The sequence below is a fragment of the Oryctolagus cuniculus genome, chromosome 9, assembly GCF_051225735.1.
Source record: "Oryctolagus cuniculus isolate XC-2025 breed Fujian yellow rabbit chromosome 9, ASM5122573v1, whole genome shotgun sequence".
Lineage (NCBI taxonomy): Eukaryota > Metazoa > Chordata > Mammalia > Lagomorpha > Leporidae > Oryctolagus > Oryctolagus cuniculus.
In genome coordinates, this window is record NC_142875.1 from 98,490,514 (window position 1) to 98,506,896 (window position 16,383).

Sequence of the window (16,383 nt, forward strand, 5' to 3'; positions counted from 1 at the left end):
ACTAAGGTCTACGTGGATCCTATTCAATTTTAACTTGAGGTGACTATTTTAAAATCAAGTCACAAAGGAGATCCTTTAAACAGAACAGGTTATTTACTGTGTGCTTACTTTCTGTGAGAATTGCAGGGAGCTAGAAGACAAGAAAAAGATTCAGAGTCTCTTGGCTCTTGTGGGAACAGACACTGGAGAAGTAACCTATTTTTACAAGGAACCTCCCCACAAAGTAAGTCATCTGTGATATAGTACGGTAAGTGTGGCCCTGACGAAGTACAAGCTAGCATCCATAATCAGCCCAGTTTTTTTGTTTTGTTTTGTTTTGTTTTGACGATTTATTTTACTTATTTGAAAGGCAGAGTTAGACAGAGAAAGGTTGTCCATCTGCTGGTTTACTCCCCAGATTGCCATAATGGCCAGAGCTGGGCCAGAACAAAGCCAGGAGCTTCTTCCTGGTCTCCTACACGGGTGCAGGGACCCAAGCACTAGGGCCATCTTCCACTGCTTTCCCAGGCACAATAGCAGGGAACTGGATTGGAAGTGCATCAGCTGAGACTCTACCCAGCACCCATATTGGATGCTGGCACTGTGAGTGGTGGCTTAACCTGATAAGCCACAGTGCCAGCTCACAGTGTTTTTGTTTTGTTTTGTTTTGTTTTTCCTTAAGATATATGCATTTAAAAAGCAGAGTTACAGAGAGGGAGAGAAGTCTTCCATCCACTGGTTCACTCTCCAAATGTCCACAATGGTCAGGACTGGGCCAGGCTGAAGCCAGGAGTCAGGAGTTTCATCCGAGTCTCCTACATGGATGCAGGTGCCCAAGTACCATTTTCTGCTGTTTTCCCAGGTACATTAGCAGGGAGCTGAGTTGGAAGCGGAGCAGTTGCAACATGAACCGGCACCCATATGGTAGCACCAGCCCCCAGGACAGTTTTAATACTTGTTAAGGAAAGCAGATGGAATCTTAGCTGTAATGGTCCTGAGTTTTCCTGAGATAGCAGTATTGCATATTGGAGTGCCGGTTCAAGTCCTGGCTGTTCCACTTCCAATCCAGCTCCCTGCTAATGCACTGGGGAAAGCAATGGAAGATAGTTCAACTACTTGGCCCCCTAATACCCACATGGGAGACCTGGGAGAAGTTCCAGGCTCCTGGCTGACCCAGCCCTGGCTATTGCTTCTGATCCAGCTTCTTGCTAATGTGCACCTGGGAGGCAATAGGTGATGACTGAAGAACTTGGGTGCTTGCCACCCATGTGACAGACTCAGATTGAGTTCCTGGCTCATGATTTTGAATGTTAGGCATTCAGGGAGTAAGCCAGCAGATGGAAGATGTCTTTCTGTTTCTGTTTCTTTCTGTCTCTCTACCTTTCAAATAAAACAAAAATATAAATAAATAAATAAAACATTAGGGGCTGGTGTCGTGACGCAGCAGGTTAGGCCATTACATGCAATGCTGGTATCCCATATGAGTGCTGGTGCAGGACCTGGCTGCTCCACTTCTGATCCACCTCCCTGCTGATGCACCTAGGAAAGCAGCGGAAGATGGCCTGAGTTCTTGGGCTCCTGCACCCGTGTGGGAGATCTGGATGGGGCTCCTGGCTTCAGCCTGGCCTAGCCCTAGCTGTTGTGGCCTTTTGCGGAGTGAACCAGCAAATGGAAGCACTCTCTGTAACTTTGCCTTTCAAATAAATAATAAATAAATAAATAAATGTTAAAAAAATAAAAGTTTGGTGTATGAATACTTCTAGCTCTTTTTTCACATAAAAATATTTATGTGTATGAATATATATGTATGCTTTCCATTTTTTTCTAGTGGCTCATTTGAGGCCATATTGTTTTTATTTTTTAAAATTATTTGAGAGGCAGACAGAGACAGAGAGAGAATGAGCTCCTATTTGCTGGTTTCACTGCCCAAATGCCTGCAATGACATTGTGAGTTAATCCAGACTGAAACCCAGACCTGAGAGCTCAGTCCAGGATCCATATGGGTGGCAGGAACCCAAATACTTGAGCCATTACTGTTGCCATTAAGAGTGTACATTAGAGGCTGGTGCCGGTTCAAGCCTCGGCTGCTCTACTTCTGATCCAGCTCTCTGGTGTGGCCTGGGAAAGCAGTAGAAGATGGCCCTTGGGCCCCTGCACCCACATGGGAGAACTAGAAGAAGCTCCAGGCTTCTGGCTTCAGATCGACCCTGCTCTGGCCATTGCAGACATTTGGGGAGTGACCCAGCAAATGGAAGACCTCTCTCTCTCTGCCTCTGCCTCTCTGTAATTCTGCCTTTCAAATAAACAAATAAATCTTTAAAAAAAAAAAGTACATTAGCAGGAAGCTGGGTCAGAAGCAAAGTAGCTAGGACTCAAACCTGGCACTCCAATATGGGATGTGGAAAGCCAGTCAGCATCTTAATCCCAAATACCAGCCCCTGTCTTGTCACTTACTTATTGTCAGTTTGCCTGTGAGCTTTTTTTTTTTATCTGTATCTGCATACTTCTGTGTTTGTTACATTCCTATAGATCCTTGTCAAGAATGTTGTTTTTGTTGTTGTTTGAACCATATATTAATAAATAGCACTGACTTTTCTTTTTCTTCTTCTTCTTTTTTTTTTTTTTTTTGAGTTTATTCATCAACACTGGGTGTTATCAAGTTTGGCAAGTGGCCCACATGGGCTCTCATATTCTTGACATCCTGACATCCTCATAGTTATTATCAGTTTTGACCACTTACCTTTAGTGTTTGATCTGCAAAACTAAGGCTTCTGCACATTTTTTTGCTTCATAGGTGAGCATTCTCCAAAAGACCATCCAGGCTGTAGGTGTGTGTGAACAGAGTGAATCTGCAACTCCCAATGCAGGTAACAGCCATGTTATTAGAAATTCTTTTTAATCCAGAATTAAAAATCACAGTGCAAGTAATTAGCAATTTTTGCATCCTGTACCATGATAATTAATGTTCATAATGATGCCTCTGGTAGTCCCAAGATCTTACTGAGCTTGAGTCACCCACAGAATTAAACTTTGCTCAGACTGACTATTTTTTATTTTATTTTATTTTATTTTATTTATTTTTTAAAGATTTATTTATTTATTAGAGAGATAGATGCAAAGAGAGAGAGAGAGAGAGGTCTTCCATCCGCTGGTTCACTCCCCAGATGGCTGCAATGGCTGGAGCTGTGCCAATCCAAAGTCAGCAGCCAGGAGCTTCTTCTGGGTCTCCCAGGCGGGTGCAGGGTCCCAAGGACTTTGGCCATCTTCTACTGCTTTCCCAGGCCGTGGCAGAGAGCTGGATCGGAAGAGGAGCAGCCGGGACTAGAACCCAGCGCCCATATGGGATACCGGCACTTCAGGCCAGGGCTTTAACCCGCTGTACCACAGCACCGGTCCCAAGGTTCTTATTTTTAAAATAACTTGTTTGTTGAAATTTGTGTGGTATATTATAACTAAAATGTTTAGCTTTTCTTGTTCTTTACCTATTCTGATTAAATAGAACTTAAGGGCCGGCGCCGTGGCTCAATAGGCTAATCCTCCACCTTGCGGCGCCGGCACACCGGGTTCTAGTCCCGGTCAGGGCGCCGGATTCTGTCCCGGTTGCCCCTCTTCCAGGCCAGCTCTCTCCTATGGCCAGGGAGTGCAGTGGAGGATGGCCCAGGTGCTTGGGCCCTGCACCCCATGGGAGACCAGGAAAAGCACCTGGATCCTGGCTCCTGCCATCGGATCAGCGCGGTGCGCCGGCTGCAGCGGCGGCCATTGGAGGGTGAACCAACAGCAAAGGAAGACCTTTCTCTCTCTGTCTCTCTCTCTCACTGTCCACTCTGCCTGTCAAAAAAAAAAAAAAAAAATTTAAATAGAACTTAAGAAAACAGACACAGCTGCAAGGGAAAATTTAGTATTTGATTCTGCTGAAAGATGAATATGATTGTCCAAGTGAAATGCTGCAGAATTCCCTTATAGAAATTCCTGTTTGAAAAGTAATACACTGTAGCTAATCAGTATTTTCCTTTTCCTTCCTTTCATTTTGTTATAGAGAAATAAAACTGCTCTCCAAGGGTAATACTGACACTTGAATAGAGAAATAAAAGTTGAATGAAGTATTCTTAATGGACTTTGTTTTTTATTTTAGATCCTAAAGTAAACAAAAGATCAGCAGCGAGAGAGAAGGTGGGAAGTTCTGAGCAGTACCACAGAGACATGCAAACACTCATCTTACAGGTAACATGGGAGTATTTATTTTGGCAAACCAAAATGGTTTCTATCTATAAAGTTAGCTCTTTATAAGGTACTCTCCGTATCTCATAATAAGTATCTCCTTGCACACAGAACACATGTAGGCATCATGTGATGAAGAAACTTGGTCGTTCCTGATTTCTAGGACCTTACATTTTAAAATGGTTACTCTAGTTGAACATTATAGAAGTGCTAGTCTTAACTTTCAGTTCATGTGCCTAACCCTATCTGACAAAACCATCGTGAAGTAAGAATTTACTTTGTGACTGGTCCAGAGAAATGAAAAAAGGGAGATTGGCTATGTTGACAGAATGACATTTGGGGGTATATCCATGTAATTAGCACCTCTGGGTGCACTGAAGTTCTTGTCCTTATCATGGTGGGGGTTACGTTGCTTTACGTGACAGTTTTTCTTTTTCTTTTTTTTTTTTTAAGATTTTTATTTATTTATTTGAGAGGTAGAGTTACAGACAGTGAGAGGGAGAGACAGAAAGGTCTTCATTCCATTGGTTCACTCCCCAAATGGCAGCAATGGCCAGAGCTGCGCCAATCCAAAGCCAGTAGCCAGGAGCTTCTTCCTGGTCTCCTATGTGGGTGCAGGGCCCAAGGACTTGGGCCATCTTCTGCTGCTTTCCCAGGCCATTGCAGAGAGTTGAATTGGAAGAGAAGCAGCCAGGACTAGAACTGGCGCCCATATGGGATGCTGGCGCCGTAGGCGGAGGATTAACATACTGTGCCACGGTGCCGGCCCCAGTTTTTCTTTTTTTTAAAAAAAGATTTATTTATTTATTTGAAAGAGTTACACAGAGGGAGAAGGAGAGGTGGGGGCGGGGGGAGGCTTTCCATCTGCTGGTTGACTCCCCAATTGGCCACAACGGCCGGAGCTGTGCTGATCTGAAGCCAGGAGTCAGCTTCTTCCAGGTCTCCCATATGGGTGCAAGGGCCCAAGGACTTGGGCCATCTTGTACTGCTTTCCCAGGCCATAACATAGCTGGAACAGAAGTGGAGCAGCCAGGACTCCAACTGGCAACCGTATGGGATGCTGGCACTGCAGGTGGTGGCTTTACCCGCTACGCCACAGTGCCGGCCCCTGCATGACAGTTTTTCATCTTTGGTCGGTACCTCCATGTGAAGTTGGGACAGCCACTCTCAGAGAAGGGCATTATATTATATTCATTTTGCTCTGGTTTTTGAAACCAGAAATGATGAAAAGAGTCACTCTGTTTCCACACAGCTAGGGCATCTTAAAAGGGAGACTAAAATGGCAAGAATCACAGGGTGGGGAAACTGGGTCTCATAGCCTTGGTTATGAGACAAAGGTGCAGGACAAAGAGGCTGCTCTTGTATAGCCTAATCCCCTTGTTATAACATGAAATAAAGAGAAATGGAGATGTTTCTACTGTTCACGGTACTGCTGTGTTTTTGGTCGGTTGGTTGTGTTTTCCCCAGTGTTTCCTGGAGAAGGGTTCACTTTCAGAGGCATGGGTAAGGAGAAGCAGGAGTGGGACCTCCTCTGTTGGCCTGTCTAGGTGGAAGCTCTGCAGGCTCAGCTGGGAGAGCAGACGAAGCTTTCTAAAGAGCAAGTCGAAGGGCTGATGGAGGACAGACGGATTCGTGCCGAGGAAATCCAGGTGCAGCACCAGAGAAATCAGGACAGAATCAAAGAGCTAACCCAAAAGTGAGTATTCAAGAAATCTGTACCTAGTGGATGCTTTATTTTTCTGAATAGCTTAAAAGTTAATGGTTCTATACATCAGCAATGTAGGATGTTAGAACTCAAAGAGATTGAAAAAACTGTCTTTTTCAGGTACCTCTGTCTGTGGGGCAGTGAGTATCCAGGCTTTTCCTGGCATGCTGTTTTATCTTCCTGAATAATTGGGAGTGTTTTGCATGTTTTTTTTTGTTTTTTTGTTTTTTTTAAAGATTTATGTATTTATTTGAAAGGCAGAGTGGCAGAGAGGGAAAGACATAAGGAGACATCTGCTAATTCACTCCCCGTTACCCACAGCAGCCCAGGCTGGGCCAGGCTGAAGCTGGGAACCAGGAACTTCATCTGGATCCCCCACATGGTGGCAGGAACTCAGCTACTTGGGCCATCTTCCACTGCCTTCCCAGATGCATTAGCAGGAGGCTGGATCGAGAGCACTGTGGCTGGGGCTGGAATTAGCACTCCCGATCTCAAGCGGCAGAACCTGTTGTACTACAGTACCTGGCCCTCTGCATGCTCCTTTTAACCCACTTTAGTGCTCTAGCTTGATTGTAGTGGTTAAGAAATGTTCTTTTGGGGGCCGGCATTGTGGTAAAGCCACCTCCTGTGACATCCCATATGGATGCTGATTAAAGTTCTGGCTGTTACACTTCCCTTCCAGCTCCCTGCTAATGTGCCTGGGAAAGCAGTGAAAGATGGCTCAAGTGCTTCAGCCCCTGCACCTCTAGGGGAGACCCAGAAGAAGCTCTTGGCTTCTGCCTGGCCCAGTCCTGGCCATTCGCAGCCATTTGGGGAGTGAACCAGCAGGTGAAAGATCTCTCTCTGTCTCTCCTCCTTACTTTGTAATTCTGCCTTTCAAATAAACAAATAAATCTTTTTTTAAAAAAATGTTCTTTTCGCCTCTAATCTGACTGAGTGCAGTAGTGCCTTTTTCTTTTCTTTGGCCCTTCATAAATTTGGAATACATGACTTTACGTACCTGTACCAAAAACAAAAGTGGAAAATCTCTATGTTCCGTTTGTGTTTCTTACTTGTTTACCTTTCCTTACCTTTCTGCAGTCTGATTTGATCCCCACCATTTTATTAAATATATCCTTTCTAAAGTTACCGTTAATTTCTTAATGTTTTTAAAGAACTTTCCTTTCTCCCTCCCTCCCTTCTTTCTACTTCCTGCAGCGTGAGAAGGAAAGACCTAGAGATTCTCTGTCCACTGGTTCACTTTCCAAATGGCCACAACAGTTGGGCCAGGCTGAAGCCAGGAAATCCATCTGAGTCCCCCACATGAGTGACGGGGGCCCAGATACTTAGGCCATCATCCACTGCTTCCCAGGTACATTAGCAGGGAGTTGGATCGGAAGCAGAGGCCTCAGGCAGGCACTCCATCTGGAATGCGAGTAGCCCAGGAGCAGCTTACACACTGCCACAATGTTGAACCCCAATTTCTTAATTTTTTTTGACAGGCAGAGTGGACAGTGAGAGAGAGAGACAGAAAGAAAGGTCTTCCTTTGCCGTTGGTTCACCCTCCAATGGCCGCCACGGCCGGCGTGCTGCGGCCGGCGTGCTGCAGCCGGCGCACCGCGCTGATCTGAAGGCAGAAGCCAGGTGCTTCTCCTGGTCTCCCATGGGGTGCAGGGCCCAAGCACTTGGGCCATCATCCACTGCACTCCCGGGCCACAGCAGAGAGCTGGACTGGAAGAGGGGCAACCAGGACAGAATCTGGCACCCCAAGCGGGACTAGAACCTGGTGTGCCGGTGCTGCAGGCGGAGAATTAGCCTATTGAGCTGCAGCACCGGCCTGTACTTGGTTTGTTTCTATGTGTTTGGCATCAGTGATCATCCCCTCCCTGAAGTCCACCTTCTTTGATTTCTGCAGCACCTGTCCATTTGGGTTCTTCTGCCTATCTAACCATCCCCCGCCGTTTGACTAGTTTCAGTGGTCAACTCTGCTCTAAAGACACCCTCAGTTTGAACACCTCAAATTTGCCATTATTAAAACCACACATGTGGGCCGGCGCCGCGGCTCACTAGGCTAATCCTCCGCCTAGCGGCGCCGGCACACCGGGTTCTAGTCCCGGTTGGGGCGCCGGATTCTGTCCCGGTTGCCCCTCTTCCAGGCCAGCTCTCTGCTGTGGCCAGGGAGTGCAGTGGAGGATGGCCCAGGTGCTTGGGCCCTGCACCCCATGGGAGACCAGGAAAAGCACCTGGCTCCTGGCTCCTGCCATCGGATCAGCGCGGTGCGCCGGCCGCAGCGCGCCGGCCGCGGCGGCCATTGGAGGGTGAACCAACGGCAAAAGGAAGACCTTTCTCTCTGTCTCTCTCTCTCACTGTCCACTCTGCCTGTCCAAAAAAAAAAAAAAAAAAAAAAAACCACACATGAAGACAGCTACGTGGATCTGACAATATTTGTTCAGTGGAAAACTGTAGTCATTGCTTCATGATGGTATTTAATACCCTTGCAGCAGTTAGATTATCCAATACAGAATTTTCTAGATGTTAATGTTAAACTGATGAGTTCTAGGATGGTCTTTTTTCTTTTTTTAATTTATTTGTTTATTTGAAAAAGAGTTATAGCAAGAAAGAGAGGGAGGGACAGAGAGAGAGAGAGAGAGAGTTTCTGTCTGCTGGTTCACTCTTCAAAATGGCTCAAAGGCCAGTCTGAAGCCAGGAGCCTGGAATTCCATCCGGGTCTCCCACTTGGGTGGCAGGGCCCAAGCCCTTGGACCATCTTTGACTGCTTTCCCAGGCGCATTAGCAAGGAGCTGGATTGGAAGTGGAGCAGCTAGAACCCAAAATGGCACGCATATGGTATGCCAGAGTCACAGGCAGTGGCTTAACCCACTGTATCACAACACCAGCCTCAGGGCTTTTCTTTTTAAAAGACAGAAATATGATTTACTGGGGTGTACATTTAGTGTTGTGATTAAGACACCACATGGGACACCCACATCCCATGTCAGAGTACCTAGGTTCAATTCTCAGCTCCACTTCCAATCCAGCTTTTTGCTAATGTGCTTCCTGGGAGGCAGCTTAATCAACAATTAAGCAAATGTGGGTTCCTGCCATCCATGTGGGAGACCTGAGGTCCAGGCTCCTGGCATTAGCCTTGCCCAGCCCAGCTGTTGTAGGCATTGGGGAGGGAATCAGTGGATGAATGGCCTCTCTGTCTCTTTGTCTTTCAAATAGAAAATGAAAGTAAATAGATTTTTAAAAACTTAAAAAGATATATAATGTATTTATTCATAAATATTAAGAAATAGTCATCAGAAATTTATTTGGTGCCTGTGTAGGTCCAGTAATTGATACTGTCCTTGACCGTCTGATGGTAGCAGGGCAAAAATATGTGACAAATGCAGTGTATGTTTTCACTTGGGCTGGGGATACGTGTATTGATGGCTAAAATATGGCTTAGTGTCTAAGCCATTGTTCAGTGTGAGATAGTATATATATTAAAACTGATAAGGAGTTTCAGAGATAGAGAAATTAAAATCAGCTAGTGTTGAGATGACTACATAGAAGTTGATCTTAAAAAAAGGGCAAGATTTTGATATTTCATAAAGCAAAGCTGTTTTATTATGTTGGAACTTGTGTTGGCTTTTAGTCAGAACATCATGGGTCGGTTCTTCCATTATTGCATTATCCCTAGGAGTAGTCTGTGTGTATGCAGGTACCTATAAAGGTTTCTGTTGTCTTTTTTTTTTTTTTTTTTTTTGTATATTTATTTTGTTTATTTGAAAGGCAGAATTACATAGACAGACAGGGAGAGACAGAGAGATCTTTCATCTGCTGGTTGACTCCCCAAATGGCCACAACAGCCAGGGGTGGGCCAGGCTGAAGCCCAAAGCCAGGGTCTTCCACATGAGTGCAGGGGCCAAAGCTCTTGGGCCATCTTCCGCTGTTTCCCAGGTGCATTAGCAGGGAACTGGATTGGAAGTGGAGCAGCCTGGACTTCAACCAGTATCCATATGGGATTCCGGTGTCACAGGCATCATAACCTGTTACGCCACAATACTGGCCTCTTCTGTAGGCTTTAGAATCATGTAACCTCAGATTAGCACTCAGGAAAGTCTATCTGTAAAGACAAGTTTGTCTGTCAGTGAGCACGAATAGTTGCATTGCACTTTGCATGGTAAAACAGGTAGGATTTTTAACACTGCTGATAATATGTTATAAATTTCATATATTATACAATTTTAAAAGGACCTGTACCTCCCCTTCTGGAATAACTGTTTGAGATGTGCTTCATGACCGCATTTGTCCTTTCTTTCATAGTCTCCATCAAACCCAGGAACTGCTCTATGAGAGCACCAAAGACTTTCTGCAGCTCAGATTTGAAAACCAAAATAAAGAGAAGGCGTGGATGCTTGAAAAGGATGATTTGCTATCAAAAATTAAGCAATATAGGGTGCAGTGTAAGAAGAAAGAAGATAAAGTTGGAAAAGTTCTGCCAGTTTTACATGACAGTCATCATACCCAAAATGAATATATTAAGGTAATGTCCTTCTTTATTTTTAACATTTTATTTATTTACTTGAGAGACAGAGTTACAGAGAGAGGGAGAGACAAAAGGTCTTCCATCCGCTAGTTCACTCCCCAAATGGCTACAATGGTTGGAGCTGGGCCAATCAGGAGCCAGGAGCTTCTTTCGGGTCTTCCACATGGGTTCAGGGGCCCAAGCACTTGGGCCATCTTCCACTGCTTTCCTAGGCCGTAGCAGAGAGCTGGACTGTAAGAGGAGCAGCGGGGAATAGAACCGGGGCCCACATGGGATGCCGGCGCCGCAGGCAGAGGATTAACCTGCTGCGCCACAGTGCCGGCCCCAGTGTCCTTCAATCTTACAGAAATTGTTACTTTTTCTGAAGAGCTGAAGGAACTCAAGAATTCCAAAGAACCTCTGACTGCAAGTATACTTGTGTCATATAAAAGCCATTCAATCTAAGAAGCTGTTGAGGTGGCAGGCTCAGGAACTAGGAGGAGCTGATCACACCAGCGTTGGGGATTTAAAACCCTGGACCGTGAGTGAGTGAGTGAGTCACTCAGGGACTGTGCATTGCACTCTAGAGCTGCAGCAGTAAATAACTTAGAGGGAATCTTCCCTCATGGTGGTCGCATTGTGATGAGTGTGAAGAAAACAGAAATATTAACAGGCTCAAGAAGTGATAGATGATAGGAATGGGGTGTTAAGAGCAGACAAGAATTACATGGTTATAGTTGTGGGACCGCCTACCTTTGAAGGGGATCCATTCAGGACAGTCTTATGTCTGTGTGGTTGCTGAAACCTGAGCAGTCGGGGCCAAGCTTGCCATACAGACCTCGGAGAAGAGCATTCCCAGCAGAGAGGACAGCAAGTTTAAAGTCCCTAACGTGTGTTCTGTGAACAGGAAGATGTCACTGTGATCACAGAGCAGTAAACAAGGAGGAAGGGGGAGGAGTTGGAGAAGGTTGAGGGTTAGGCAGTGGCTGGCCACAGTAAGGAATGTGAATTTAGATCTGATCATTTGCTATATTTTCTTTTTTTTCTTTTCTTTCTTATTTATTTGACAGATAGAATTAGTGCGAGAGAGAGAGACAGAGAGAAAGGTCTTCCTTCTGTTGGTTCATCCCCAAAATGGCTGCCATGGCTGGAGCTATGCCAATCTGAAGCCAGGAGCCAGGTGCTTCCTCCTGGTCTCCCATGCCGGTGCAGGGCCCAAACACTTGGGCCATCCTCCACTGCCCTCTGGGGCCACAGCAGAGAGTTGGACTGGAAGAGGAGCAACTGGGACTAGAACCCGGAGCCCATATGGGATGTCGGTGCCGCAGGTGGAGGATTAACCAAGTGAGCCACGGCGCTGGCCCCTCATTTGCTATATTTTCAAAGGACTGTGTGAGAAAATAACAAGGTCTGATTAGATTTTCTCTTTTTTTTTAAAGGCAGAATTGGGTTTTGGGGGAGATATCTTCTATGTGCTGGTTCACTCCCCAGATGGCCACAAATGAAGCCAGGAGCTTCATCCAGGTCTCCTACCTGGGCTGCAGGGGCCAAAGCCTTTCCCAAGCCATTATCAGGGAGCTGGATTGGAAGTGGAGTGACCTGGACCTGAACCAGTACTTATGGGATGCAGGCACTGCCAGCAATGGCTTTACCCATTGTGTCACAATGGTGGTCCCTGATTTAAGTTTTTAAAATATCTTTTTGGGGCTGGTACTGTGGTGTAGTGGGTAATGCCTGTGGTGCTGGCATCCTATATGGGTTCCAGTGTGGGTTCCCACTGTTCCACTTCCAAATCCAGTTCCCTGCTGGTACACCTGGGAAAGCAGCAGAGAATGACCCAAGTGCTTGGGCCCCTGAAGCCACATGGGAGACCTGGAAGAAGCTTCTGGCTCTTGGTTTCAGATCGGTCCAGCTCCAGCTGTTGCGGCCATTTGGGGAGTGAACCAGCAGATGGAAAATTGCTCTCTCTCTAACTCTGCCTTTCAAATAAATAAATCTTTTAAAAAATAAGTTAATTTTTAAAAAAATGATCTTTTTGCCTGATCAGTGGAACATATATGTGTTATTGCTGATATTTCTTCCTTTTTTAAAGAAGCACTTCAGAAATGTGGCCCCAGACATAGATTATAGTGTCTTTACCTGGAGAAATTCTGCACCCCACCATGTAACGCTTTCCAAAGACAAAAATATTTGTTTTAAAGAATTTCTTCTATGGGCCCTTCAGAGAAAGGGCTGAGAGAATAGTCCAGAAACAGAAGGTTTTCTTATCTTCTCCAAAGTCCCTTGCCATCTTGTTCTGTAATGTATGTTGTACTCCTGGAAACCCTTGCTTTCCTTTGTTTCATTACCTAAGTCTTTGTGAACCACTTAAATTGTAGAACTGAGTATTAATGTTTTGTCCTTTTGACCTGCAGTCCCTAAAGGATAAATTAGCACAAGAGAAAAAGCTGTCCACCATGTACCAAGAGCAGTGCATTTCTCTAGAAGAGGAACTGGCCCGAATTCGTGAGGAGGCGGGAGTGAGGAGAGAGATCTTCAAGGTGCAGAATTGCTTACCACTTAGGATGGAGTGGGAGGTACAGGTGGTCCTGGGGCATCTTCCTAAATACCTTCTCCCCACTCATATTTAGGATCGCACTGACAAGATGGGGAAGCGCTTACAGGTGATGACGAGACGTTACGAGGCCTTGGAGCATCGCCGACTCTTGGAAGTAGAAGGTTTCAAGACTGATATTAAGGCTCTCCGACAGAGACTGAAGGACTTGGAGCAGATGCTGTATAAGGTAATTCCTGGTGCTGAGTTACCACAAGTAAGGAAACATGGTCCCGAGAAAGGATGTGCCATTGCCCTAACAGACCCCTCCCCCAGAAGCCCCCCTGGAAATCAGCTCAACAGGTGCACGCTGGAGGGAAAATTTAGGTACACTGAAATAATTGCCACTGCACCTTTACTGCAGCTGTCTAAGTTAAACTGAACAGAAACTCTCATTCCTCCCCATTCAAGAAGATTAAAAGAACTCTGTTTTACAAATTGGGAAAGTGAGTAATTAAGGAAAAAGTAGTTTTCCCCAGTCAGACACAGCTTTTTAGAATTCACGTCGCCTCAAGGGCCTTCTTAAGGAGATTTAACCAGTTATCCGTGGCCCTAAGTGATCCCTGTGTGCCGAACGAGGGATTTCCTAATTAGGAAAAAGGAGATGCTGCCCCTCACCTGCAGCAGAGTTACCAGTGCTGCTCTTCGTATTGGCCTCTTCTTTTTGTGTGTTGTTGCTTGTTTATTGGTCTCTAGCTCAAGGCCTCCCCGTGAGAAAGCAAGGAGTCGGGTGCTTTTTCTGCTCTAATTCTGTTTTCCTTCTTTCCCTTACTGAACACACTAAGTGTTGAATTTGTCCTGTGTACTAAAAATCCCATGAAAAAGCCAGCATGGTCTGGTGTTTGTGACTCCTGATCTCGTGCCCTGGCATAGCCATAATCAATTCTTTCTTCTGAACCTCTAGGCAACAATGAATGCCCAGGCAAACCAGGACCTCGCCATTCTGTGCGAAGTCCGTAACGGCAATAGACGGGCACATAAGTTACAAGGAGAACTGAAGAGCCTCAAGTCCAAGTTGTTTGGTCTGGAAAATGAACTTAGACTCTGCTGATGCCTGCTTTTGGAAATGGCCCCTGTTTGCAAGAGGTTTGCTCCCTGAAACCAGAGAAAAAGTGTAGACCTGGAGTTGGTCAGCCTGTAAGACCGGGTGAAGAATCAGGGACCACTGAGACAGCTTCCCCCACAGGCTGAGCTGTGTTTATGACTTGCACTATCCTGTTAACCTTTTCTAGGCGTCTGGATTATGACCTGGATCACTTAGAGATTTTCCCACATTATCTCTCCTGTTTATGTTAACAAGTGTTTGCTTTTTCAAGACAATGATGAAAACTCCAGAAGAAAGTTCATTTGCCATGAACTTGATGGAAAGTCATTGGGAAGAACACTTTGTAAAGAGATAAAGGCACCCACTGGGACTGCCTTTATCCTAGGCAGAGGGAAAAGGCAGCAAATCACGTATTGTCAAATTTGAATAGGCAGTAGTAGTTCGGCCACGTTCAGGCATGAGCCTGTCCTGAATTTCCTTATCAGACACCCTGTGTCCAAGTCTCACCAGAGGGCGCTAGAGACCCTGCTCTAAAGGAATGTGTTAATCTGGAAAAACAAAGGTGCCACCTGGGCAAGTGAAGCTAAAGTGGTCTTTGTATCAAAAATCTGACATTTTGTCAGTAACATGTTTTTTTTTTTAATTATTTTGAATAGACTTTTCAATAAAACATATAACTGAAAATATTAAAGTTTCCAATGATTTCTTAAAACCAGGATTATACTGTCTCAGTTTTCTTTCTTGTCCATGGTCTCTGCAGTTTGGTACAAATGTACAAGTTTTTCTGAATGACTCCCTTGAGTTCATCTGGTGTTGGAGGTAGCAAGGATAGGATAAGAAACCTTGCCCATTTTTAGTCTGATTTGCTGTGCATCCCCTGAAGCTATAGATAATCCTGGGGAAGTGAGTTGGTCCTAGTTTAGCGTAATGTCATTCTCATTTACCCAAATCACAGGAAAGAACTCGGGCTGGGACAAACTGAAGCCAAGAACTCAATCTGGGTCCACCATGTGGGTGTAAGGACCCCAGTTCTTGAGCCACCTCCTGCTGCCTACCAGGGTGTGTCAGCAGGAAGCTAGAACCAGGAGTGGAGCTGGGACTCAAACCCAGGCCCTTTGATGTGGATTCAGGCGTCCCAAGCAGCCTCTTGACCACCACCAAAGGCCCACCCCCAGGCTTTCATATTTGTATTAAGGAAAGTAGACTGCCAGAGGGTGATGTTACCATTTTTTAAAAGATCTATGATAGCAGATCATTTTATAGTATTGAGAAACAGAACTTCCCAGAGAGCCGCATTCCCAGGCCTTAAAGAAGTTTGCATAAGTGGATGATGGTGCTTCCTTTGCCTTGGCACTTAGGGAATTGACTTTTCATGACTGTTGTAGGTTTTTGATGCTGACAAAGCAAAGACTTACTCAGAACATTTCAGAGTAAAAAAGAAACTTGGACATCATAGATACCGTGCTGAGTCCTACTGTGTGACTTCAGCCATCAGCCTAGTATCCTGGTCTCAATTCCAATGACACCTTCGTGGTGACCACCCACTGGTGTGGCCGCTCTCTAAGTCTCATCACCAGCTACAACTGTTCTCACCAAGAAGCAGCGTAGAATAGCAGAAACAGCGCAGGTTTGGAGACTCACAGATCGAGATTCAATCACACATCTTACAGAAGCTCTCCAGGCCGCAGCCTCTTCATCAGTAAGAGAGAAATCTGTGTTTCAGAAGGCTGATTGTGAGGATGTAGAGAGAAAAAAATCTTTATAAAATATATATATGAAATATATGGAAGACTCTTACAGCTTAGTAATAAACAGACATTTCTCTGAAGAGGACGTACAAATAGCACATGGAAAGGTGCTTAGCACTGCTAAGGAAATGGAAATCAATGAGATGTCACTTCATACTCGCTAGGGTGGCTAAAAGCAAAAAGATGGTAACGAGTGTTGACAAGGGTGTGGAGAAATTAGCTTCCTTTGTTGCTGGTGGGAGTATGGAACAGTGCTGCTGCTTTGGAAAGTCTGGTAGTTTGTCAAAAAGTTAAGCATGGACAAGTGTTAGCATAGAAGTTAAAACACTACTCGGGGTGCCTGCATCCCCTATTAGGTTATAAGTCCTGCCTCTTTTTTTTTTTTTTTTTTTTTAATTTATTTGAAAGGCAGAGTCAGAGAAGTCTTCCATCCACTGGTTCACTCTCCAAATGGCCACAACGGCTGGGACTGTGCCAGGTCGAAGTGAGGAGCCCAGAGTTGCTTCTGAGTCTTCCATGTGGTTGCAGGGGCCCAAATACTTGGACCATCTTCCACTGCTTTCCCAGGCCGTTAGCAGAGAGCTGGATTGGAAGTGAAGAAGC

General features: G+C 45.3%; 1 protein-coding gene across 35 annotated transcripts in view; it reads left to right on the forward strand.

Moving 5' to 3' along the window:
• The window catches only part of CCDC77 (coiled-coil domain containing 77), a 41,069-nt gene extending 26,351 nt beyond the window's left edge, over positions 1-14,718 (forward strand). For 33 of the 35 annotated variants that reach the window (XM_070049215.2, XM_070049212.2, XM_051850109.3 and 30 more), the window contains 8 exons: positions 127-223; positions 2,774-2,846; positions 4,112-4,200; positions 5,745-5,893; positions 10,193-10,412; positions 12,809-12,934; positions 13,025-13,177; positions 13,892-14,718. In XM_070049215.2, coding sequence (XP_069905316.1) covers positions 127-223; positions 2,774-2,846; positions 4,112-4,200; positions 5,745-5,893; positions 10,193-10,412; positions 12,809-12,934; positions 13,025-13,177; positions 13,892-14,038 — 1,054 coding nt within the window. In that variant the 3' untranslated portion in view covers positions 14,039-14,718. Of the gene's footprint in view, positions 1-126; positions 224-2,773; positions 2,847-4,111; positions 4,201-5,744; positions 5,894-10,192; positions 10,413-11,464; positions 11,739-12,808; positions 12,935-13,024; positions 13,178-13,891 lie in introns of all 35 variants that reach the window. The other 2 variants (XR_016213436.1, XR_016213437.1) reach the window with 1 other exon arrangement.
• The last annotated feature ends 1,665 nt before the right edge of the window (positions 14,719-16,383 follow it).